Here is a 27,532-nt window from a genome sequence, read left to right on the forward strand (position 1 = left end):
GATTTCAATAAAATAAAATATATAATGTAATATAAATAAAAATGCCCGTCTTATTTCATGTGGGAAATAGGATCCTTTAGATTTCAATAAAATAAAACATATAATGTAATATATCATAAAAATACCCACCTTATTTCATGTCTAAAAGTGGACCCTTTAGATCTGAATAATATAAAATATATAATAGAAATATAATACCATAAATAAAATAAAAAACCCATATTATTTCATGTGGAAAATTGGATCCTTTAGACTTCTATAAAATAAAATGAAAATACCCATCCTACCTATATATCACATGTTCCCATGTTGCAAGCTCTTAAATACAGCTTAATGCTGCAGCCCAGGTTGGTCAGGACTTCCAGCCCAAAGTCTTCTGTAAACCCTTCAGGTTGCAGTCAAAATTCAGCCTCCGCTCATCTCAGATTTCATAGAATCATAGTGGTGGAAGGAACACGATCTGAGGGTTCTCCAGTCCAACCCCTTGCAATGCAGGAATTTCAACCAAAGCACCCAGGAGACAGATGGCCAGCCAACCTCTGCTTAGAAACCTCCAAGGAAGGAGAGTCCACAGCCTCCCTAAAATATCACCATATACTGTGTGTGTGTGTGGTGCCTACATAATGCATGGACTGTTTGCATGGCAACATGTTCAAATGGCTTTAGATACCTATGAGGTTCATAAATTACCATATAGCATATGTTCAGCAGAAAAACAGCGACAATTTGCTGTTGACAAAGGACAGCTGGACATATGCTGAGGGCCTTCTCGGTAGTGGCGCCCACCCTGTGGAATGCCCTCCCATCAGATGTCAAGGCAATAAGCAACTATCTGACTTTTAAAAGATATCTGAAGGCAGCCCTGTTTAGGGAAGTTTTTAATGTTTGGTGTTTTATCGTATTTTTAATATTCTGTTGGGAGCCGTCCAGAGTGGCTGGGGAAACCCAGCCAGATGGGCAAGTATAAACAATAAACTATTATTATCTCTTTTTTGATACAATTTGTTAGACAATGTCTAGGAACACAGGGAAAACAAGCAACCTCGTTACACTTTGAAATGTTGCAGAGCTTTCAGCAGGTCTGTTGTCATAACCCCTATGGCAAAGGTTCGTCTAGCCCAAGGTTTCTTAAAGGAGTCGATACTTGACCCCCTTAGTCTAAGGGACTGGGCAAGGAGTGAATAAGGACCTGGGGTGGAAATGCCCGGACTCTGAGGCCCACCTCCGAAATTAAAAACTTTTAAAAGACATCTGAAGGCAGCCCTGTTTAGGGAAGTTTTTAATGTTTTATCGTATTTTTAATATTCGGTTTGGAGCTGCCCAGAGTGGCTGGGGAAACCCATCTAGATGGGTTGGGGTATAAATAATTTTTTATTATTATTATTATTATTATTATTATTATTATTATTATTATTATGTAAAGGGCCCCATTACCTTCAGTAGCTTAGGGCCTCATCAAACCTAAATCTGGCCCTGTGTGGGGCTCATATGTTTCTCATAGGCATCTGGGTGGCTCCTGTGAGAAGAACAAAATTCTGGCCGTTCTCAAGACAACTCATCTGCAATGTCTCAGCCTATATATGGCTCTTTTGCCAAGGATTTCTTCGCACTTTGCCGGAAAATATATCCTTCAAACCCCACCCTCCCACTTGTCTTCTTCACCTGTCTACTCAGATACAAGTTTTTACTTTTCAAAGACATTCTTTACACAGCTCAAAGTGCATGTTTATTTTTGTCTGAGCTATTTCAGTTCCAGACACATTTTTATTTTTTTATTTATTTAAAAAAGGAACATGCGTTGTCCACTTGGTTGAGCACACTTTAGCAGCAGTGTTTGAATACAGTCAGAAACGGGTGACCTTATTCGGTGGAACAATATGTAATTTGTCCAGACCGAAGCTTATTATCCTTACATGTTTAGCCAAGTTCGGAAATGCATCAAAGGAGAAAGTGATAGGGGGAGTTTTACAACATTAGCAGACTCCCAACTTTGGTTATCGAGTGAGGTGTTGCTATCAGAAGGGGGGATTCCCCAGAATAACATTTAACATGGCTTGTTTGAATTTCCCAAAATAAAACGGTACGTTCTGATCTCAAAATCCTTATTTGCATATTTAGTATTATTGCAGCTGTATTTCTAACTGGACAAGGACAAAAAAAAAGGATAAACGCATGAGCTGCATGTGTCTGATAAGGAACTAAGAAAAAATGCTGACATTTAGGTATAAGGGATTAGACTTTAGAATGAACATCTCATCAATATGAATGAGACAGCTCAAACTTGGCAGCAATATTATTGCACTCTGGCTGGCTGCAGATAACATTGCACTTCCTTCAGCATTGGGAAGGTTATCGCCGAATCCCAAGAAAGATAAAACCATATATATATATATATATATATATATATATATATATATATATATATATATGCAGGTTTTGGTGTCCTGTACCCGTGCGAAAGCATATATATATATATATATATATATATATATATATATATATATATATTCCAAAGGAACATTTTACAGAGGGTCAAAAAAACAAAAAACCTGCACCACAAACACGAAAAATCAAAGTACATGTTTCCTGGCATACTAAATATTATCAGATAAAGTGGTTTTAAAAGAAAAAAAAAACTTTGAAAATTAAAAACTTTTGCATTATTCTGTTCCACAAGAAATCAGGACCATGTTAGGCAGCGGTGCCTCACAATCTAAAAGCTGGAACAATGAGTGTAGGTACTATAACTTAAAATGCAGTGATTGTACACTGATGTGCTTTCTTTTAAAATATGACATGAAAAACAAAGCTAAGATAGCTCGTTCTTAAAACTGTCTCGGTCAATCAAGACTGCTTTGTTGATTTCTGTTGACATTTAATTCCAAACACTCAAAAGCTACTGCAGACTGACTCTCATGCATTGCAGCTTTGAAGGATAACAAATTCCGTATCAGTGCAAAAAAAGATTTTATTTAGGTTTTTTTCACTTAATGTCCAGATAGTTAACCCACAGTATTTCTTCTCTCCATTGTTGTAAAATATGAAAAAGTTTATCTTCAGCATAGCCATAGACTTTCAAGTGCTTTTTTAAAAAACGAAACGGTTAGAGCAAGTTAAGCACCAACCTACAGCATTCGTTTACCTTAGCCGGTTCTGATACAGAGGAATATTTCTTAATTTGAGAATCAACCCCCAGAGACTTAGCTAACTGTACAGCATCTGAATCACCACTGATCAATGTCCCAAGAGCCACAAGTAGTCTAAAGATAGCTTCGAGGTCTTGCACAATTTCCATGACTGTGCTGATCACTGATAAGCACTGAGCTTTCCCCTCAATGTTATTAATTTTATGTAAACAGACAGCGTAGTTCAGAGCCAGGGTGGCTAATGCAATGTGAATGTTCTTATTGCTGCTTATTTTCAGCTCTATTGCCTGTGACATTATCAAGTCCCCCTGTGACATCATGAGCTTCTGGCCAACTGGGTGGATAAAACAGTTGCACAAAATTCTAAGGGCCAGCATCTGGTTGGCTTGCTTTCCTCCAGGGTTCAGGAATTGGATCAGGTGGCTGCTGAACTGTAGGCCATCCTTCTCACTGCAGAAGCTTTCGTTCACGCTGGGATGCCTGATGGATAACCGAAGGATATCAAGCGCTGGAAAGACAATGTCTAGGAACACAGGGAAAACAAGGGACCTCGTTACACTTTGAAATGTTGCAGAACTTTCAGCAGGTCTGTTGTAATAACCCCTATGGGAAAGGTTCGTGTTGCCCAGGGTTTCTTAAAGGGGTCGATACTGACCCCCTTAGTCTAAGGGACTGGGCAAGGGGTGAATAAAGACCTAGGGTGGAAACGTCCGGACACTGAGGTCCAGCTCCGAGGACCTTCTAGTGGTTTCCTCAATGCGACAAGTAATGTTACAGAGAACCAGGCAGAGGGCCTTCTCGGTGGTGGTGCCCACCCTGTGGAACACCCTCCCATCAGATGTCAAGGAAATAAACAACTATCCAACTTTTCTAATTGCTACCCACCCATCTAATTTGCTGAACCTACTAGATGTCCCCAACAACAATTCCATACCATTTGGCCAGTTAATTGCCTTCCACAAAGTTTGCAGTTGCTGGGCTGTGGGAGCTTCAGAGGAGGTGTTGCAGGTTATAGAGAGCATCTTCTCCAGAAGATCTATATCATCTTCAGTTAACTTCTGTTCAGCAGGGGCACTTCTGTTAAGTTCTTTCAGTTTGCCTGGGAGACAAATGGGAGATAGTTTGAAATGCTCTATTTGAACCTCTTCACGTTATGAATACGAAAATGGAATTCTCGATCCAGTTCAATTCTAATGCTCCCTGTCAGCATATTTCATGTCAACCTAGTTGCCTGGCGGGCAAATCCCCATTGATAAAACAATTTTGCTTCATCTCAAATGTGCTCCAAAACCTGATTTGCGTTATGCATAAACAGTGTGCTCTATAGGATTTGTACAGGAGATATTTCCATGGCATTGCTTCACAATTGTCTTATGTTCCTTTCACCACACAAATGTTAAGATGTTTAAGTGAGAGTTTGGAAAAAGTTGTAGAATGAAAGGGAATGTATGAAACATATGATCTGTAGTCCAAAACAATTTAAGATTTAAACCTCAAATCATGAGACAGAGGCTGCAGTCCCAAGGTGTACTTACCAGGAAGAAAGCACCACTAAATTCAGTGTAAAGTACTCCCAAGTAAACCTATCGAAGTTTGGTGTGGAAGATGAGAACCAGGTGTTTACAATAAATTCAAAAGCATTTGTAATTGCTTTGAGCTTCTGAAAACGAAACTACAGTGGTACCTCGGGTTAAGTACTTAATTCGTTCCGGAGGTCCATACTTAACCTGAAACTGTTCTTAACCTGAAGCACCACTTTAGTTAATGGGGCCTCCTGCTGCCGCCGCACTGCCAGAGCGCAGTTTCTGTTCTCATCCTGAAGCAAAGTTCTTAACCTGAAGCACTATTTCTGGGTTAGCAGAGTCTGTAACCTGAAGCATATGTAACCTCAAGCGTATGTAACCTGAGGTACCACTGTTATAGCCCAATGGGAGAGGGAGAGAGAGAGCATGTGAGCAGTGTGCCGAAGTTCTCATTTTCAGACCCTCCAGGATGATGATATTTGCACAAGACACCCAGGAGAGCTGCTGCTCAGCAGAGCAGATATTGCTGGCATAGACAGTCAGCCTGACTTGGTATAAGGCTGCTTCGTGTGTACCTCATTCTTGAGACTTTTAAGTCTCTGCCCTATGGATGCTTCCTATGAGGACTCCCAGCCTGCTCTTAATTTTGAAAGTCTTACGAACTCTGAAAATCATGAAAGGTGATAGGCTCACTAGGTAACCGGTGCCAAAGACAGCACTGCTTGCCTTAAAAAAAAATAAACATTAAACTAGGTTCCAGTTTTGGGGTTCCAGAACAATGACCCAACTTACATGGCAGAGGAACAGGTAAGTACCCTTTCACTACATGCCTGAAAGAACATGCAGCGTGGGGGGCAGTTGTATAAGTTGATAGGCAGTGCAGCATTGTGGCGCCGGCTGGCATCTGGGTGCCCCACGTGCCGGGTGGGGTGCGGAGGGTGAACAAAACTTACCGCGCCAGTGGAGCTGAAGTGCACCGCCTACCTGTCCACACAAGGGGGAGCCCAGCAAGATGAAACTGCCCTTGGCGGAAAACATCTCCCCCCCCCCCATGCTGGACAGGCAGCCATTCAGCGAGGGGGCAGGGGTTGTGGGCAGCAAGGCCAAGCCAGGCTGGACTCTGGGGCCCACAGGCCCCCGGCAGCAGGGAGGTGGAATGGGGATCCCTGCACGGGAGCGCCCGGCTCGCACCCCCTTAAAATTGTGCGCCTGAGGCACCCCTGCCCCCCCACTATGCCCCTGAATGGCACAAATTGAGGATGACATGTAAAATTGCACCCGTCACGTTATCTGAAGCACACAGTGGAGAAGAGCGCCTGCAGAACCCATGGCAGATTGCAGCATGAGTGTGGTGTCAGCAGCAGGCGTGGGTTACACTAGCACAGGGGTCAGCAAGCTTTTTCAGCAGGGGGCCAGTCCACTGTCCTTCAGACATTGTGGGGGTCTGGAATATATTTTTTTTGGGGGGTGAACAAATTCCTATGCCCCACAAAAAACCCAGTGATGCTGTTTAAATAAAAGCACACATTCTACTCATGTAACAACACACTGATTCCCAGACCGCCGTGGGCAGGATTTAGACGGCGATTGGACCGGATCCGGCCCCTGGGCCTTAGTTTGCCTACCCATGCACTAGCTTCTCAGATGATTTCAGGACATTCATCACGTAATACAAATCAATAAGCTTGAAACTAACCTTCCTTTTTAATGCCTTAAGAACATAAAAAGGTTTGTACTGTACAGCTTTGCACAAAAGTCCATTTGCCACAAAAGCAGATCCACTGATTATGTTGCTGCTCATTGCTTGCACCCCTTGTCATCTATTCCAGCTGCATAGAAAGGGGAAAGTAGGCAGTGCTTTTAATGCTCCCAGCTATCCAGGGAGGACTGCGGTCAACTGAATACCACAGGGGCAAAACGGCAAGTACATTCAATATATTTAGCAATTGCTCCAGTCCTTACGGCGTATCAATATATTCACTTCTTCTCAACAGGGGGAGATAAGCAATACTGGAAAGAGCCTGACCTGCAATATTTCTAATTCACAAGAAGCAAGTGGCTGTTTTATTATATTAAAAACACAAATCTTTTGTGTAATCCAACCTTCCTCTGTTTTATTTCTCCGACGTAAAACTAGGCTGAAAATAGTTTCAGGGGAGTAAAAGAAAACGTTTTACGGGACTGACGTGTTTGAAGGATAATTGCTCACCCCAATCATCATTTAACAAACCGTATAAAGGCACTCACCCATTATTTGTGTAGGGTTGGCCTGATCAAAAGCAACAGCTTCCTTCTTTGGAAAATAAATATTTTCATTTTTAGGTATAGTTAATTTGTAGGCACCCGTCCCTAGAAGGATGAAATAAATTGTTAGAAACTTAACAGTATAGCTTTGCATCCTATAGCAGGAAAAAAGCATTAGCTTAATTGTCACACATTATGTAGCTATTTAAAAGATTGCTAAACCGTAATTTAAATTATTCCAGGTCTACATGTTTTTTTATAAAAATAACACTTTGTTCACTGTGTGGCCTTGACCAAGTAATTTAATCTAAGGCTACCTCAAACACCTCTCTGCACTCCTGGGAGAAAGCGTGGGATAAAATCTAACGAATTAACTCCTACAGAAAAAAATGGTTACATAAACAGCACTTCATATCCTGAGCATTTCAGCTTTTTAATTAGCTAACACATTTCAGAGACTTATGTGGCCTCCAAAATTTAGTTCAAAGGGAGCCCAGTATAATTAATTTTATTAACTCCATTTGTGTTTATCCATGCACTGTTACAAAAGCCAGTAGCCACATTTCACACCCTTCTGAGAACAGGGATGGAGAATCTTTTGCAAAAAAATAAAAATAAAAATTATTAAAGATTTTCTTGTGTAACAGACAAATAAAGGCAAGGACGCATAGTGTGTCTCTACTTTCAATTCACACAAGCATTTTTCACAGTTCATTTGCATTTGGTATTTTGTCATATGTGGTTCGGGGAGGAAAGAAAGTTGCTTTTATCTAGGCTTTCTTGCCTTTTTGAATAGCTTCTCTTCTAAGATTGTTGCTGCTTCATGGCGAACAGGAAGGAAAGGAGCTTTTCAAGGCAAAAGGCAGGCAGGCAGGCGAAAAACTCTGGGAGTCTTAGCGATACGACAACTGATAAGTTTCAAGGAGGGAAGCTTTTAGCATTGGTCACCTGTGAGATTTTTGAAAGCTCTCTCGGGTTCAGTAAACCAAGAGAACGTGCGCATGAATAAAATTAACAGCTTAAAACAGATTTGATAGAAAAATTTCCCTGGAGTCTTAATTTACTTGCTATACTTTTATCTCACCCTTCCTCCAAGGAGCTTAGGGTGGTATCCATGGTTTTCCTTCTTCTCCATTTGGCCTCTCCTGTTTTATCCCATACAACGGAAGCTTCACTCACCGCTGCCCCAAACACACACACCTCTGGGCTGCTCACCCCATCTCCCCTTTCCTTGCCCTACCTCACCTTACGTCCACCCCAACTTTCCCTTTATCAGCATTTCTGCCATCTGAACGGCAACCAACTTATCCACAAGCATGAGTAAGTGGAGAGAAAGTGTGGTCAGCTATTATAACAGTGTGCCTTGTTTCTCTAGTTAAAAACATCACAAAGCTTAGCTGGAGTGAAGTGGGAACAAGATGGCGGGGAGTGGGGATTTTGTTATTTTGGGAGAGGAGGAGGGCAGATGTAAGTGACCAGCACGGAGCTTTGGCATAAGTTTTTAAAACTGTGAGACGAATGATTTACTGACCTGTAAATGGATCAGCTCCGCTTGCAGGAGCTGCAGGTTCAGATGCTGAACCTGGGACGTAGCGACCTGTACCTGGAGAAAAACAGGAACAAAATTGCATTCACATTGCTTAAACGTTCACAGTATGAAGTGTTTGGGTTTAAATAATAATACTAAAACAGCAACAGCAAGCCCACACTCCATTTTTGTAGCTCCCATATTTGGATCCCAACATCTTTGCTCAGCACCAATGGGTTCTACATGGTTTTTACTTCTATTATTTCCAATGTGTGTCTACATTGTTTTCCTAAAGAAAGCGCACGGGATTGGAGCCTAAAGTTTCCTGTGTTGAGAGAGCCCAGGATTGAGTCTCGCAGGAATCATGATCATAACCCTTTGGCAATCATTACGTGCAAGTGCAATTCGTGTCTCAACTTCTATTCTGAACCACAAACTCAAGCAGCTGGCTCCTGGAGGATGCCATGACTCATCCGCCACAGTTGCCTTAGCGCCCAGCTGTATGGTCGCCATCAAAACCAAAGCCCTCAATTTACTTGCTAAGGAAACGCCTTGCCAAGTGTGATCATCTCCCCCCAAGATGCAAAGTTTTGTTAAACTGCTCTACAACACCCATACTCATATGAATCAATCAGTACCAAATGATCATTCTTTCAAGACACACCTGTAAAAAAAAAAGTTTTTAAAAAACCCCAACCAAGCTACGACAAGTTTCTGGTCCAAAGTTGCTTTAAATGTTGCGCCTTTGCTTCTAGAAATGTGGTGCTTTTTCTGTATAACACGGGCTGAAAAATCTAGGGCTCCCCTGGGTGGAGAATAGATTACCCTTCCAACTCTACAATTCTGATTCTAAGCCACATTTTTAAAAAAGGAATAAAACAATTCTAAGCCAACATCACAGCTTTGCTCCATGCCTCGTCCATCCGGAATTCCAATCAGCTCCATTTCCCCACGCCAACTGTAAACCCAAAACTTTACATTTATTCTCCCAGAAGGGAGAAAAAACAACAACTCTGCCATCATTGACACAGTACCTGTAAACGGATCTGCAGCTGGGAGCCCTTGCCTGGACTCCGAGGAAGAACCTGGAACGTAGCGGCCACCGCCTATGAAAAGATAAACCGAAGAAAAGAATGTGATCCAATGCACTATTATTATTAAAACATGGAGGGGAAACACCCCATTAACTTTGCTCCTTAATGAAGTGCCCATACTTTTAAGAACACGCCACTTCATCCGCTGCAAACAGAAAGGAAAATTATTATTATCATTTCTTATGTTTATATGCCGCCCGCAGGTCTCAGGGCGATTCACAAGATAAAATTACAATATAAAGACACAAAATACATAATCAGTGTTCCGCAGTATGGCCAGGGGCAAAAGAACTCTGGCACGCTATTCAGCCACATATTTAACAAGGAGAGAGGGTAGCAAATTTAGGGGAGCTTGGAGCTCTTTGTTACCTGTGAAAGGATCTGAAAATTCCGCATTCGTGGGTCCCAGCGTTTGCCCTTTGGTGTTATCTATTATGAATTTGGCCACCTGGTCCAAGAACATTGGATTTAGATCATTCTTCTGCAAGAAGTTGTATGCTGTCAACCAGGGATCATCACTGATGTTGTAGGGCAGCTTGTGAGATGGCCCGCCTTCATTCACATCAATAGTAAAAACATAGTCGTATTCCTTTTTTAAGGAAAGGGAAACGGCGAGAGTGACTTATTCTTATATATACCATTCCAGTGCACACAGCCCAACAATGGGTTGGGCTGCCAGGGTTTAATTACTAAATGTTAAGGGTGAAAAATTACTTACCCTTCCTTCAAATAAAACCTTTCCAGATGTCTGCTGTGTGGCTCCTGATGAACCGACAACATCTCCGATCTTCATCCACCTCCCTTCGCCAGCGCTCCACTGATAAGCTTCAACTTTCCCATTACTTTTAATAAGTCTCGTTTGTCCATCTCTTGTACCTTAAAACACAGAGAGGAGAAAATCAGCTGCGTGCCTGGAGAAAATGGTTTTAGTTCAGGGGTCAGCAAAGTTTTTGGGCCTTGGGCAGGTTCACAGTCCCGCAGATGCCACGGTGGACTGGGCACACATGCGAAAATGCTATTTCCTGCGCAGAGGAGGCGTGCGCGGAAGCCTCTGCAGCCAATCAGAAGCAGCGGAAGCCCCGTCAGACGTTCGGCTTCCAAAAGTAGTTCACAAACGGAATAGTTTACGACGTTCGGGAGCCAAAACCTTTGGGGAACTAAGCTGTTTGACTTCCAGTGTATGACTGTAATCCCTAAACAAAAGGGTGGCAATCCATTTAGGGAGCAGAGGACCATAACAACCCCCAGCCAACTCTCTGGGGCTAAAGTGTACAAGTGAACATGCCAAGAACTACATTTCTGAAGATGCTATCCAAAAGTGGAACAATGGGTAAGACAGGGTTTGTTTGTTTGTTTGTTTGTTTGTTTGTTTGTTTTACAAAAAATATAGAAAGATGACACACCTGGGAGGCCCTGGAGACCACAAAAAAACTAAAAATGTTTGGGAGCAGAGTATAATAATAATATTATAGCCTGAGGGAGCTGTCAGTTAAGAAAAAAACTTAACTGAAAAAGATAGACAGTTTGTAGAGTCTTGGCATCACAAGAAAACCTGGGGAGGGGGCAGATATAACCTGTGAGTTAGTCACTCCTGCCCTAAACCTTTTATTTACCAGGACAGAATAGATGAGGAGGGATGCGTATTTGCCGGATAAATTTAAAATTATACCTGGTTCATCCAAATGCTCTCTCCCAGGAAGCTCATCAACACTGATGTCCCCTAAATCAGCAGTTTGAGGATCAATTTTTGCTTGAGAAAGTTCGTTTTCAAAAGCCTGGATCTCCTCCAGATTTGCTGTGCGCTCCAAAGACTCAGTGAACACTCTGATAATGCCATCACTGAAAGAGGAAAAATAATAATTTCATTATCTAGGAAAGCCTGCCCCTGCACATCCTATTTCCTTTCTTACTGCTGTCCCGTCCCCACCCCTCTCTAAGAAAGAAAGCCAGATTGCTGACCAGGTTTTATATCATAAGATTGATGCCTCATCTTCAAACCGATCTTCCCCAGGAAGCAAGGTAATTAATTTTAGAATAATCCAGTGAAATGCATCAAGTTGAGGACCTACTGCAAACTTGTGTGGTCTACATTTTTTTTAACCCTAGTGTTCATTTCAGTCACTGATCAGGTGACTGAAAGAATGCACGGCCAAACTGTACTCAAGGTTAAGGCACAAATGATCTGTGTTAACTGATACTGAGTATATAGTCTTGGTCAGGGGTCAGCAAACCTTTTTCAGCAGGGGGCCGGTCCAAGGTCTGTCCCTCAGACCTTGTGGGGGGCCGGACTATTTTTTTTTTTGGGGGGGGGGAATGAACGAATTCCTGTGCCCCACAAATAACCCAGAGGTGCATTTTAAATAAGAGGACACATTCTACTCATGTAAAAACACGTTGATTCCCGGACTGTCCGTGGACCAGATTTAGAAGGTGATTGGGCCGGATCCGGCCCCTGGGCCTTAGTTTGCCTACCCATGGTCTTGGTGATCATTCTGCCTTCCAATATGCAAGGTTCAGCTCTGAGCTGACGTTCAATAGCTATCCACCCCCCTTGACAACACAATTTGTCATGCGCCAACCTATCCCAAAAATGGAAACGAGGGCAGGATCCTGAGTCAGAGCTGCTTGTTACAACACCTGGAAGTGGTAGAAACAACTGGGCTGGTGCTGGAGAAGGAAAGCAAGCTATCTATGTTTTTCTACTTTGTGGGTAGTTTTTGAGTATGTGCTTTCTTTGGGTTGGTGCACAATATTCCTGTTTGTTTTGTTTGCATACATTACAAAAAAAAACAATAAAGATTTAACAACAACTGTCTACCAGTAATTGGCCAGGGATCCATTGGTGAACTATGGTCAAACTTCTGCCAGTTCTCAAAATGTATGATGGAACTACACATGCGTCTTTAAAACTCTGTTTTGTTCAATAATCTCCTTTGGAAGCAATGCTGTATCATAGTTTAGCATAACAAGAATATATATCGGGTCCACACGTTCCACTCCTTACGCCTCTACTGCACTCCTCTAGGAGGAGTTCAGAAGCTTTTCCTCTCGTTTTTCATGCTAACGTAATGATAACCGAACCCTCACAAACTGGGTTCAATGTAACTCTACTGAAAGAAGTCAGCTTCAAACCATAGCATAGGAAACTGGCTGGTTTCAATTAATCATAGAGTTTAGCCACAGTTTATAGTTCAGGCACACTGAACTGTGGTCAATCTAAAAATGGAAGCAGAATCTTCCATTTCCTCTCCAGAGAAGAGCAAGGAAGTGTGTGACCTTGAGGCCAAATCGTTCCTTCTCGCGGCACAAAAATATCTACTCGGCCTGCCTTCAGCATTGTGCCTATTTATCTTGATGAACAGATGATAGGAAGCCGAAATCTGAATACCTTGCTCCAACGACAAGGTCTCCGTTGTCCAACACACAACAACACCAGATAGATTGAGCTGGAAGTCTGATTGTCTGTGTGCATTCCCCCTTTCTCCAGATCCTGAGCGATCGGTCTTCGCTAGTAGTAACAAAATCTAAAATAATGCAACATGCCATTCATTAAATTGAGAAAGATGCAAATGGAAAGTTACCCTTCCCCTAGCAGCAGCACTTGTGTCTCAAAAATACCCCTCTCATCTAAAGAGCACCTTTGGATCAAATCCATCAGTTTGAAATAGGGGTAGGAAAAAACAAGGAGTCAAAGCCCACTTGCCAATCAAACCACTCCATGCTTAGCTAAAACAAAGTTGTTATCATTATAGTTTATCAGGTTGCAAAAAAGCTGAAGAAATATGTTATTTGTGTTTGTGCATAGCACTGGCATCCATTGACATCCTCTTCAGCCGTCCATTGCAGGAATTTCCAAAGTACGTTTAGGGAAATCTGGGGATTCCTTGGAATCCTAGGTTTCCTTAGCTGCCAGGTTTTACAAGAACTAAGCAAGCCTGGTCAGCTCCGCACATATACTGAGTGAACCCTCGATTGAAAGCCTAAACCCTAGACTGCAAGCCAAAACAGGGGTACTATGGCAGATAAATTAATATGGAGTCTTCTATGGAAGGGAGTTTGAAAACCATTACTCTAGTGCCAGTCAAAGAATTATAACTTACTCAATTCTAAATCTACTTTTAATTAAAAGGCACAATCCTTTTTATAGCGTCTTTAAAAAAAAAAAAAAAGTATGCCTTGAGGACAGTTTCTTACCTTTACTTTGCGGGAAGACCGATATGCAGTATATATAATTGGTGTGGCCATAGTAAACCTCAAGACACTCTCCCGATACCTGCCACTTTCGAATGCTGGCATCGTTTGCACAAGAAAGAAACTCTGTCTCACTTAAAATGGCTAAGCCCCTTACACAGTCTTCATGTCCTTTATGAAAGGAAAGATAGATAAAACGTAAGTCTCACTGAGAGCCTCTCCACATCTTATTGAAAGATGATATTAACTAGCCATGAAATGCTTTATAAAACCATGTTCTCATGTGGTGTACTGAAAAGTAGATCTCACTTTAAAATTACTAGTAGCAAGCCATGTGGTCAGGAACAGGGTCTTGCTACTCCCTGGTCAGTGAGATCGTCTCAAATATAGACCCATTGTATAAGTATCATTTGTGTAATTGTAGCCTCAGACTCATGAACACTACCTGAGTTCCCTCTTGAAGACAGGAAGCTACAGCTGACACATAACAAGATGGCTCAGCTACTGTCCAAGCACAGGCTGCTGGGAAACATTAGACTAGTGGTTCAACATGGACATTATGCAAAAAACTCAAAGGCACTGTACCCTGTTCAAAGCATAAGAGCATGAAAAGGAATCTTTAGTGATACTGCTTATAGCACAGGACTGTCCTTTCACCAAAGGCATTTGAATAGATTCCTTTCCTAAATTTGTTTCATGTTAGGGCGGTCAAATATTTTTCAGAGGTTAATCATCCACTTTTTAACTGATCTGTTTACATGTCAGTGGGACTACATCTACACAGAGCTTGAATACAAGTATTGAGCTACTGAAGGGAACGAAAGGTTCATTGTTAATGGAAGGGCAAACTTTATATTCCCCTTCCTTTTCAGGGTGCACTTTCCTTGCAAAAACTCCGAAGCCATTGGCTCTGTCACTTTGCTGTTTCAGGACATCGTCACTGCTGTGCCTGGCAAATGGCACCTCCAAAGAAAAATTACTATTAACAATTTTCTGCTCATGAGCAAAAGGAACCCTCCCTCCCAAAATGGACTTGCTTATAGTGTTAGCTTTGTACTCTGACTTGAGCTAAGTTTTCAGTTCCAAAAACTGCTCCAGCTAAGTGCTGGCAGCTGGCTCTGCTAAGTTTCATTTCTTTACCCCAGGCTAAGTTTCTGTTCCTTGGCCACGCATTAAGTTTCATTTTCGTTTTCAGCAAAAGTACTCTGAATAGCTCCTGGCTCCTATCATGTGAATGGCTTGGCCCAAGTGATCTACATAACAAGAGGTAGCAGTTCCCATTTCCAGACCTTTTCACGGTGAAGAGGCAGTGAAAACCCATTAATGGGTCTGTTAGTTCATAAATGGGACGCGGGTGGCGCTGTGGGTTAAAGCCTCAGCGCCTAGGGCTTGCCGATCGAAAGGTTGGCGGTTCAAATCCCCGCGGCGGGGTGCGCTCCCGTTGTTCGGTCCCAGCGCCTGCCAACCTAGCAGTTCGAAAGCACCCTCGGGTGCAAGTAGATAAATAGGGACCGCTTTCTAGCGGGAAGGTAAACGGCGTTTCCGTGTGCAGCTCTGGCTCGCCAGAGCAGCGATGTCACGCTGGCCACGTGCCCCGGAAGTGTCTTCGGACAGCGCTGGCCCCTGGCCTCTTGAGTGAGATGGGCGCACAACCCCAGAGTCTGGCAAGACTGGCCCATACGGGCTGGGGTACCTTTACCTTTTACCTAGTTCATAAATGCTTTGGAATGCCTTGTCAGGTATATCTAAAAATTCTATCCACCCACCCCAAATGTACCATATTCGGATAGCTACTATGCCAACAGCAAAAATCAGCCACAAAATAAAAACCACAATGTCTCCAACACTTTGTAACCACAGATTTACAGTACAGTAATCCCTAAGAGCCACATAGAAAAGTGGGGGGAGGTATTCCATACTCTTTTTAAGATTGCAAGCGACGAGGCCTGGCTAATTTCATAAGTGAAAGAATTCCATGACTGTGGGGCCACCACTGGCAAGGCTCACCATTTTAATTGCCTTCGATTTACTAGCCTTTATTACATAAAGTTAGTGAACTTGCCATTTTCTATTCCTCTAAGCTTTCAAGATAAAGAACCACACTAATTTCTACAAATGGGGAGGGGAAGAAGAAAGAACCCTCAAAACCCAGCTCCTAGAATAAAACTCAGACCTCTTTAATTCTCGGGGTGTGGAGGCATATTGCTAAGTTGCGTGTATACACAGAAACTGTTTTAGCCAAGTACCTACCAGTAAAAGTTCTCTCGCATCTACCTGCCTTCCACAGCTTAATAGTTTTGTCAGCCGAACCAGTCAACATTAATCCTTGTTCCGGTAGTATCTTCACAGCCCATACTGCTGCAGTATGGCCCTATAAAGGTGAACAACATGAATGCTGACCGAGACAATCTACATTTTCTGAAGTTCAAATAATCATGATCTGCTGATAATGAACTCTTGTCACCAGCAGAGTTTCTGTACCTGTAGTGTCATCATGCATTTGTCATTCAACCAGACTTTGGCTGTCGTATCCCACGAGCCACTAAGCAGGGTGCCAAACTTCCCAGATGAGAGGCTGCAAACTAGAACAGAAGATTAAATAAACATCGCCAAAATTCACATTTAATCTACTCCCCGATTTGCATGGGCGTTGCGTTCCAGGACACTGCGCTTGTGTGAAACTGGATCACCCCATTCCTCCCTTTTAGTGACGTCTTTTATGACGTTTCCAGGTCACTTCAAAGTTCAGCAGTTTGCGCATGCGTGCCACTGTGCACATATCAGATGTGCCTAAAACAGGGGTTGTGTGTAGCTGAGTGAGAAAAGGTGTTCTGATGTGCTAGCGAAGCAAAGCTACAGATTTTGGTCTATTTTCAGACGATACGCCATAGCAAATTTCACTAACCTAATTTTCATCCTTGGAAATACATGAGGTGATGAAAAGCTACCACAAACAACTGGAAAACAGAAGCAGCACTTTTCACTGAAAAATAGCTACACAAGTAAGGTTCTGTCTTCTCAGCTGTTAACAGATTGTGGAAAATATTTGTCTGCCTTGGCGACACTATCACCAGTCTCTCTTATGTCTTCATTAAGCCAGCTCCCAAGCCGTATCTCCTACCTCCAGGCCCATTTCCCTAGAGAACCTCTAAGGTGCTAAGATAGGTGGAGTGCTAAAGACACACCTCTTTGCCCTGGCTTTTGACACTTGAGAGGTATATTTCTAGGATGCACCTTATTTCTACAATTTCAAGGTTTTTAAAACTGTTTTTAATACTGTGCAATATTTCCTTTTACTATTAATATTGTATTTTAATTATTGTAACCTGCCCTGTGGCCATAGTGTGATGGGCAAGTTATAAATTGTAATAACAATAACAATATAATGTAATATTTCTAACAGTCATAATGTTTCAGAAAATAATGCTAACGTCTGCTCATGATAAAACTTTACAAATCAAGTTATTTCTTAGAACACAAAACCAAGCGACTTTGAGACGTTAAGATTCCAAAAGCGGTACAGTGGTGCCTCGCAAGACGAAATTAATTCGTTCCGCAAGTCTTTTCGTCTTGCGAGTTTTTCGTCTTGCGAAGCACGGTTTCCCATAGGAATGCATTAAAAATCAATTAATGCGTTCCTATGGAAACCGCCTTCAGACCAGGTCCGGGGACAGTCTGTCCCCCGACCTCTTCTGAAGGCCGACGAGGGGCGAAAGTCTTTGCTCCCCCCTGCCTGCCTTCCCGGGAGAGCGGAAAAGGCAGCGCTGCCTTCCCGCTCTCCCGGAAAGGCAGGCAGGGGGGAGCAAAGACTTTTGTCCCCCGCCCGCCTTCGGAAGAGGTCCAGGACCTCTTTTGCTCCCCCTGCCTGCCTTCAAAAGCCGTCCGGGGGCTTTTAAATCGCCCCGGACAGTCCCGGGGCGATTTAAAAGCCCCCGGTTAGGCAGGCAGGGGGGACAAAGACTTTTGCCCCCCGCCTTCGGAAGAGGTCCTGGACCTCTTCCGAAGGTGGGCGGGGGACAAAAGTCTTTGCTCCCCCCTGCCTGCCTTTCCGGGAGAGTGGGAAGGCAGCGCTGCCTTTTCCGCTCTCCCGGTTAGGCAGGCAGGGGGGAGCAAAGACCTTTGCCCCCCGCCCGCCTTCAGAAGAGGTCCTGGACCTCTTCTGAAGGCTGGCGGGGGGCAAAAGTCTTTGCTCCCCCCCTGCCTGCCTTCAAAAGCCGTCCGGGGGCTTTTAAATCGCCCCGGACAGTCCCGGGGCGATTTAAAAGCCCCCGGTTAGGCAGGCAGGGGGGACAAAGACTTTTGCCCCCCGCCTTCGGAAGAGGTCCTGGACCTCTTCTGAAGGCTGGTGGGGGGCAAAAGTCTTTGCTCCCCCCTGCCTGCCTTCAAAAGCCGTCCGGGATAGCGGGAAGCGCTTCCCTGCTATCCCGGACCGCTTTTAAAATGCTGGCGGTGGGGAGCAAAGCCTTTCGCCCCCGCCGGCCTTCCTGGACCTCTTCTGAAGTCCGGAGGGGGGGGGAAAGGCTTTGCTCCCCACCGCCAGCATTTAAAAGAGGTCCCCGGAGATTTCCCTATGGGCTTTCGTCTTGCGAAGCAAGCCCATAGGGAAAATCGTCTAGCGAAGCGTCGCAAAAACCGAAAAACCCTTTCGTCTTGCGGGTTTTTCGTCTTGCGAGGCATTCGTCTTGCGGGGCACCACTGTATGTTGAAAGATTTAAAAATCTGTGTATTCTTACCTGTGTTTTTATGACCCTTAAGGACATACAATGGTGCAGAGTTGTCCAAAGCGAAAATGCAAATGTTGTTGTCATTACTGCCGGTGGCAATTAATCCACGTGGATAAAGCTCGCTTGGAGGGATGACACATACACAAGAAACAAAATTTGAATGGCCACTCATGCAGTGCACTTCCGTAAATCCTCTGTTGAGACTGGAGACAAAAAAGAAACCAAAGTTTTTAAGTTCCTGTAGTAAGGGAATCCTACCCATTTAAAAAGCCAGGTAAAATCTATCTGGTATCTAAATGCCAATGTATGTTCTAGGCATAGTGCAAATTTCGAAGGGTGAGCTTCCAATTTGCACCACAATAGCCAAGTAGATTTATCATTGATCACATTAACACAAGTATGGGATTCAAGCGCTCCCAACACCCCATGCATGTCTCCCCTCAGCCAGAAGGCAGAAGTTGGAAGCTTTGTTTCCATTTCGACTAACTAAGGTAGTTAGCTTTTAACTGTATTAAATAATTGTTGTTGTTATATTATTATTACAGTGGTACCTCTAGTTGCGGACATGATCCATTCCAGGGTGCCATTCACACCCCAAAAACTCTGCAACTAGAGCGGTGCTCCTGTGCAAGCACAGAGCACGATAGAGCACTTCTGCACACTTCCGGGTTTGCAAGCCGAAAATACGCAACATGAACCTAAGGCAACATGAGGTATGACTGTATTCTTCTTATTATAGCTCTTTTGAACCTTCAAATCAGAGTTAATAATTCTGGCTTGTTCAGGCAAACTTTAGTTAAGGTCAAGCACATTCACACATAACAATGAACAAGAGAAATCTTCCAGTCTGCTCTTCATGCCTGCTGTACCAGAGATAGGGGGAGGGAAATCATGAGCAGGAAACTCGCTCACATAACGCAAAACAGTGTTTTAGCATTACATCCAAATAAGCCATTTGGACTTGACCATGCAGCAGTTGGCATGTCCAACAACTACATTCCGTCAGGGAATAACTGCAGTTATTCCTTTTTCAAAACATTTGTTTTTATGCACAACCTCAGTGCCACTTCAATTCAAGGTCTCCTCTAAAACATGGCAAGCAATCTAGCTTGATAAAATTGATTAAATTCTTCAGAATGCCTTTGTTTAGTCTAAAAGACTAACCTTGTTTTGAAAGTAATCACCACTTCTCTGGAAGATTAGTTGTCTTTGTTTTATTTCACTTTAGGCCAACTTAGGAAGCTTTATAATAAAATGGTGTTACAATTCTGTGCATTCTCAGGGTTGTATCCAGTGGTGACTTTGACCTAGAAGAGCCTCTGCTATTTGCACCTGATTTCTGCAAATTCCTCGTATCCATTAGCTGTTCCTGAGAGCAGGAGAATGGTATAGCAGGTTGCATTTGGAAGGAGGAATTGGTAAAACCAATTGTGCTAGCCTAAGTAACTCCACTAATGCAAATCTACCACTATGATACAATCTATATCTTCATAAATCCCTTCTAAGTTTAAAACAATGAGTGGTACAGTACTTTATACATAGGCTGAGACTTCATCTCTCTCAATTTGTGAACTGGTCTTGACATTTTAGGGAGTTCATTCATGATTTTATGGCCCTGATGAACATAGTTTGGCATATGTCAGAAAGAAACGTTTTCACACAGAAAAGTCCAAGAATGGCCTTAACAGTTATGGAGCTACATAAACAGAGTAAAGGGACTAAAGGGACAGTTGATGGTTTACAACAGGCCCTGCATCAACAACTTTGACCAGAACCCCCCAAAAAGGGGAATAGATCACTGCCAGTCTTTAACTCTGTGAGTAGATCACAGTCTCTTGGGATCTGGCCACCCCTGGTTTAAAATAATTTACCCTAATGACAGCCACACCAGGCCTTGACTCTTTTTGGTAAGCAAAGGCACTGGCTTTGTTGAGATGAACAGCCATTGGTACTGTAGTCTGTGATGGGAATTTCTTTCAGTAGCTGTTTTAAATTCAGTGAGGACCGTCCTGTATTATAATATTTTTTAAAAAAGTTTAGGGATTGTAGCCCTCACAACACTGCTGCTTGCTGAAGTCTGTATTTGCTCTCTCTTATGTCCCCACTTGTAACTCCAAGGTACTTCTCAAGCTGTTCATGTGTTTCATCCTGCTGCTACTGAGTGTACAATACTTTTCCTGCCACATCCAGACCCCGGCGCTAGAATGTTTCATGACCAGAAGAACCTGATCTTGTCAGTCAAACGGTGGCCCAATAACTCTTGGCACAAGGACAGATAATAAATTACACGTATGCATGTGCATTATGCGCACACCATGATAAACACATAGATAAACACCTGCATATTAAGCCTACACTAAAGTTGAAAATCAACAATGCGCTCAAAGTGACCTAAGCTCAAAAATGTTTTTCACAAACTTATTTTTTTAGCTCAGGGTTCACAACAACTGCACTCAGATCCCGAACACCTCCATTTCGGAACGTTTCGGCTCCTGGACATCTAAAGCCCAAAAGTAAATGCTCCGATTTTTGAAGGTTTTTCGGAAGCCGAACGTCCGACACGGCTTGCACTTCAGTGCAGGAAGCTCCTGCAACCAATCAGAAGCCGCGCGTCGGTTGTCTAACATTTTCAGAAGCCAAACAGACTTCCGGAACGGAGTACGTTCGACAATCGAGGTTTGACTGTACTCTTAAATATTTCCTTCAAGTTACCAGGGAAAGTGCTTGGAATGTGGAAGAGCCTTTTTTTTTCATTCGTCTAGGCCACTAACCTATGACAACATGGATATGTGCTTGAAGGGAGACTAGTCTGTGGCACAGCAGGTAACTTCCAAGCACTTGAGTATTGGCCACTTGCGACCAAGTGAAGATGCCTTGGCCGGCCCCTGACATCTCCACCATCTGGAAATCCAACTAATACCACATACCATGGCCACAGTGATCCATGCGACGGTCATCTCCAGGCTTGACTACTGTAATTCGCTCTACGCGGGGCTGCCCTTGAAGCTGTCCCAGAAACTCCAGAGGGTGCAGAATGCTGCAGCGAGGCTCCTCACGGGGTCTCTGCCATGGGAGCATATTCACCCGGTGCTTTTCAAACTGCACTGGCTCCCGGTAGAGTACAGGGTCAGATTTAAGGTGCTGCTTTTGACCTTTAAATCCCTTCACGGCCTAGGACCCTCGTACCTACGGGACCGCCTCTCCTGGTATGCCCCACAGAGAGCCTCAAGGTCCATAAATAGCAACACCCTAGTGGTCCCGGGCCCTAAGGAAGCTAGACTGGCTTCAACCAGAGCTTTTCAACTCTGGCTCCGGCCTGGTGGAACGTTCTGCCTCATGAGACCAGGGACCTGCAGGATCTGATTTCTTTCCACAGGGCCTATAAGACAGAGTTGTTCCGCCTGGCCTTTGGCTTGGAGCCAATTTGATTCCCTCCCTCTCTTTCTTTTTTCCTTTTCTTCTCCTCCTGTGATGAGGCTACATTTTAATATTTTAATGTTTCAATATTTTAATGTTGTTTTTAAGTTGCAATCATTCAATTTGTTTTTATTATTGCTTGTAAGCCGCTCTGAGGGAGGGCAGTGTATAAATAAAAATTATTATTAATTATTATTATTATTATTATTATTATTATTATTATTATCCTGTAGATTTCCACCCATTCTATTTTATCGGCACAATCAGAATGAATTTCAGGAACCAAAATGCTTTTTCTGAGCAAGAGCGGTTAACGTTATAGCTCGTTGCTGTTGCTTGTCTTCACTTACCCCACTGCCCTGCTCACAGTTGTTAAGGATATTCCTATGTTATGAATGGTCTGGGTCACCATTAAGAAAGAGAGGTAGGAATAAGCCTGTATATACGCGGACTCTCCCTGGATCTTAACCAGGTTAACCTAGCTCAAGGTTGTCCTCTGAACTAGCCAGATGTTTAACTAAGAATCAATCGCAGTCAGTCCATCATTTGAAAAATAAGACGTCTTGCCCAAAAATGGCATGTAGACATTCCGTTTTGGCAACTGCAACCTGGGTTTAAGGAGCCAATTGGCCCCTAGCTTATATATCTGAGTTTTTAACGCTACAGGTCACATAAAGAAATAAAGAACCCATCACTTTAGAAAACCATTTAGATGTTTCAAATCACAAGCTGGTGACTTTCCTAATCTAAACAGTAACTTGTAAACATGTTGGACAATTCACAACTCGGATAACTACAGTGAGGGGATAAAGTATTTGATCCCCCTGCTAAATTTGCCCGTTTGCCTCTGACGATAATTGTAATGGTAGGTTTATTGTAACTGTGAGAGACAGAATAGCAACAGGGAAACCCCCAGAAACCCAGAAGACAAGTCAGAGATTGATGTGCATTATAATGAGTGAAATAAGTATTTGATCTCCTATCAACCAGCCAGATGTCGGAGGGCAAACGGGCAAATTTAGCAGGGGATCAAATACTTTTTTCCCTCACTGTAGGCGGTCCTAATCCCACTGAAATCAAATGGTCAACCCATCACACCCATCAACAGTGTGATGCAGCAGCAAAAAAGCTAATGCTATTCTAGGCTGCATCAACAGAAGTCATATTATCACTCTATTCTGCCTTGATTAGGCCACACATGGAATACTGTATCCATTTATGGGCACCACGATTTAAGAAGGGTGTGTGCAGAGGAGGGCAACCAAGATGATCAAGGGTCTGGCAACCAAGCCTTATGAGGAGTGCCTGAAGGAACTGGGTATGCTTAGCCTGGAAAAGAGGAGACTGAGAGGAGACAGACAGCTGTCAACTTTTCCCTTTTTTGCGAGGAATCCTATTTGGAATAAGGGAATTTCCCTTTAAAAAAGGGAAACGTTGACAGCTATGGGAGACAGGATAGCCATCTTCAAATATCTCAAGGGCTGTCACGTGGAGGAGGGAGCAAGCTTGTTTTCTCCTGCTCTGGAGGGCAGGACTCAAACCTGCGCCCTCAAGTTGCAAGGAAGGAGATTCCTGACTAAACATCAGGAAGAACTTTCTGATAGCAAGAGCTGTTTGGAACGGTCTCCCTCGGGAAGTGGTGGACTCTCCTTCCTTGGGGGTTTGGAGGTTGGATGGCCATCTGTCATGGATGTTTTAGTATCTGAAGGCAGCCCTGTTTAGGGAAGTTTTTAATGACTGATGCTTTAATGCAGAGGTTCTCAACCTGTGGGTCCCCAGATGTTCTTGGACTACAACTTCCATCATCCCAGAGTTCTGGCCTTGCTAGCTAGGGGTGATGGGAGTTGTAGTCCAACAACATCTGGGGACCCACAGGTTGAGAAAAGCTGCTTTAATGTGTTTTTAATCTTTTGTTGGAAGCTGCCCAGACTGGCTGGGGAAACTCAGCCAGATGGGCAGGGTATAAATAAATCATCATCATCATCACCATCATTATTATCAATATTATTATTGAGATTCCTGCCTAGCAGGGGGTTTGACTAGATGACCCTCAGGTGTCCCTTCCAACTCTACAATTCCATGGAGGTTTTAAAGTAGAGGTTGCATGGCAAAGTTGTCAGAAGAAAATAGATCAATTCTGAATGGCAAAATAACACGACAAGAGATTGAGCAGGCCATCCAAAATATGAAACAGGGCAAATCACCAGGACCAGATGGGCTGACCTCCAAGTATTATAAGACATTGAAAGACTATTTGATACAACCACTGATGGAGGTCAGCAATGAAATTTTAGAGGGGAAGAAGGCGCCAGAATCGTGGAAAGAAGCTTTCATCACATTGATACCAAAATCGGAAACTGAAAAGACACAGCTTAAGAACTACCGTCCCATCTCCCTTTTAAATGTGGATTACAAAATATTCGCAGACGTTTTGGCAAGTAGATTCAAGAGGGTTTTAAACAAAGTAATCCATAAAGACCAGGCAGGCTTTCTCCCAGGTAGACACATGTCTGCCAATACAAGGAACATTATAGATATATTGGAGCTTTTACAAACAGACATAAATACTAAAGCTGTTTTAATTTTTATAGACGCGGAGAAGGCCTTTGATAACATATCCTGGAAGTTTATGAAAGGGAATCTAAAAGAAATGGGAGTGGGCCGGGGGTTTGAGAATGGGATTGATGCAATATATTCAGAACAAAAGGCTAAACTGATAGTTAACAATGTGGTTACAGAAGAGTTTAAAATTGAAAAAGGAACACGACAAGGCTGTCCGATTTCCCCGTTACTATTTATCTCGGTCCTGGAGGTGCTCTTGAACACGATTAGAGGGGACAGGTTGGTGGAAGGGATACAGGTCGGAGCGAAACAATACAAACTTAAAGCGTTTGCAGATGACTTAGTTTTGACATTACAGGAGCCAGAATCTAGTACGAAAAGAGTACTACAACTAACCCAGGATTTTGGTCGGGTGGCGGGATTTAAACTAAATAAGCAAAAAACCAAGGTGTTGGGAAAAAACTTGACAGATATTGAGTCGGAACGGTTTCAGAGAGAGACAGAGCTAACTGTGGTTAAGAAAGTTAAATACCTAGGGGTAAACATAACAGCGAAGAATTTGAGTCTGTTTAAAGATAATTATGAAAAATGTTGGTCTGAAATTAAGAGAGACTTGGATAGCTGGTCAAAACTGAAACTTTCATTGTTAGGTCGAATAGCTGCTATTAAGATGAATGTATTGCCAAAAATGTTATTTTTGTTTCAGACATTGCAGATTGTAGATAAAACGGAGTGCTTCCGGAAGTGGCAGAAAGATATCTCCAAATTTGTCTGGCAGGGCAAAAAGCCCAGAATTAAGTTTAAGATATTAACGGACGCAAAAGAAAGAGGGGGCTTTGCCCTGCCAGACTTAAAGTTGTACTATGAAGCCGCAGCTTTCTGCTGGCTAAAAGACTGGCTACTTCTGGAGGACACGGATGTGCTGGATTTGGAAGGTTTTAACAATGCATTTGGATGGCATGCATATTTATGGTATGACAAGGTTAAGATCAACAAGGTCTTTAAGAACCATATTGTCAGAAAAGCAATATTTAATGTCTGGACAAGATACAAAGACTTATTAGAAAACAAAACACCGAGGTGGCTGTCACCTTTGGAGGCCAAGGCCCGAAAAAGACCCAATATGGAGGCCAATTGGCCAAAATATTGGGAAATACTAGAAAGGGATGGAGACAATTGGAAACTGCAGAGTTTAGAGAAAATGAAAGATAAAGTGCGAGACTGGTTACACTATGCTCAGATTAAGGAAGTGTTTAAGATTGATAAAAAGTTAGGATTCCAGGTGGAGAAATCGAAACTGGAGACAGAACTGCTAGAACCTAAGACCAAGGTGCTTTCAAAAATGTATAACTTGCTGCTGAAATGGAACACACAAGACGAATTGGTTAAATCGGCTATGATAAAGTGGGCCCAGGATATTGGGCACAACATTATGTTTGAGGACTGGGAAAGGTTATGGACTACCGGGCTGAACTTCACAGCATGTAATGCTCTGAAGGAAAATGTAATGAAAATGATATATAGATGGTACATGACCCCAGTGAAATTGGCTAAAATACACCATTCGTCTGATAACAAATGTTGGAAATGTAAGGAAAATGAAGGAACATTCTTTCACCTCTGGTGGACCTGCCCTAAAGTGAAGGCCTTTTGGGAAATGATATATAATGAGTTAAAAAAGGTATTTAAGTATACCTTCACCAAGAAACCAGAGGCCTTCCTTCTGGGCATGGTCGGCCAGAACGTGTTAAAGAAGGATAGAACATTTTTTATGTACGCTACAACGGCGGCAAGGATACTTATTGCTAAGAGCTGGAAAACCCAAGATCTACCAACACTGGAAGAATGGCAGATGCAGCTGATGGACTATATGCAACTGGCCGAGATGACTGGCAGAATCCGCGACCTGGGAGAGGAGAGGGTTGAAGAAGACTGGAAGAAATTTAAGATTTATTTACAAAAGTATTGTAATTTGGTTGAATCCTAACAAGGAAGCCAGAGCAGAAATAACTGTCTACCATTAAAATTATAATTTTTTATTTGAGTTTAACCTAAACATAGCACTTAAGAGTATAAACAAGATGATAATTTGCTTGGAAAAATTCGTTTCTAATGATGAGAGTGGAAGCGGGAGACGTGAGGGAGTCCGCAATAGAATGAAAAGATGTTATGAAACCTATTTTGTTTGTTAAATATGTATCTGTAAAAAATCTTAATAAAAATTTTTATAAAAAAAAAAAAAAAATAAAGTAGAGGTTGCATGGCGACCTGTCCTGGATGCTTGAGCTGAGATTCCTGCCTGGCAAGGGGTTGGCCTAGATGACCCTCGGGGGTCCCTTCCAACTCCACGATGCTAACCCACCCTCACCCCGCCATGCCTCCAAACGGAGCCAGAAACTGGGAGATCCTCCTTTCAGAGGATATTGAAACGGTCAAGGGAGGGCAAAGGCAGAGCAAAACTCCCCTCGAGGCTCCTTCCTTCCTTCCCCCCTCGCCTTCCAAGACTGACCTGTCGGGCGCCCACAGCCGCGCCGTCCGGTCCCGGGACACGGAGACGAAGGAGCCGGCGGGGAAGGGAGAGCAGCTGAGGCCCCGCACGTCCAGCTCGTGTCCCACCAAGGAGCAGCGAAGCCGGTAGGTGCCCCCCGCGGCGGCCATCGCGAACAGCCCTCGAGCCCCCTGACACAGCAGCAGTAGTATCAGCGCCGGAGCCCGCCTCCTCCGCTTCCTCTCGCCCGCCCTCCGCCGGAAGTGCCGTCATCCCGCAGAGCGCCGGAAGAGGCGCGACGCCCAGAAGGCACCGCGGAGGGGTGGAAGGGAAGGACTACACTTCCCAGAATGCAAATGGACGCTTCGGGAGCCCTATAGGGGAGAACCTGGGCAGGAGAGAAGAGACTACATTTCCCAGAATGCAAATGGAAGTTCAGGGACCAGCCAGGGTGGCGCTGCGGGTGACGCCAAGGTTGAAGGTTCGATCCCCAGCGTAGGTCACGAAGTTTTCCCCCCGCCAACCTTTTCGAGCCCATTCTTTGGATTTAGTACCAAAAAATTAAAAAAAGTCTCAACAATTTTTGTGTAAAAAAAGAGGTCAGGAATTCTACTT

General features: G+C 43.4%; 2 protein-coding genes across 2 annotated transcripts in view; one reads left to right on the top strand and one right to left on the bottom strand.

Annotated features, from left to right (window-relative positions):
- The window catches only part of IFT74 (intraflagellar transport 74), a 218,230-nt gene that overhangs the window by 149,165 nt on the left and 41,533 nt on the right, over window positions 1-27,532 (top strand). The gene's annotated exons all lie outside the window — the stretch shown is intronic.
- Window positions 2,949-27,180, bottom strand: PLAA (phospholipase A2 activating protein). The gene is made up of 14 exons (XM_081894044.1): window positions 26,939-27,180; window positions 18,460-18,653; window positions 16,208-16,308; window positions 15,977-16,097; window positions 13,730-13,897; window positions 12,924-13,059; window positions 11,205-11,374; window positions 10,254-10,411; window positions 9,905-10,124; window positions 9,476-9,547; window positions 8,445-8,516; window positions 6,917-7,018; window positions 4,081-4,245; window positions 2,949-3,669 (listed from the first exon to the last, which is right to left on the bottom strand). The coding sequence occupies exons 1-14, from the start codon at window positions 27,085-27,087 to the stop codon at window positions 3,104-3,106; spliced, it is 2,394 nt and encodes a 797-aa protein (XP_081750170.1). The 5' UTR covers window positions 27,088-27,180; the 3' UTR covers window positions 2,949-3,103.

Source organism: Podarcis melisellensis (assembly GCF_964234715.1).
Source record: "Podarcis melisellensis genome assembly, chromosome: 17".
NCBI classification, from domain to species: Eukaryota; Metazoa; Chordata; class Lepidosauria; order Squamata; family Lacertidae; genus Podarcis; species Podarcis melisellensis.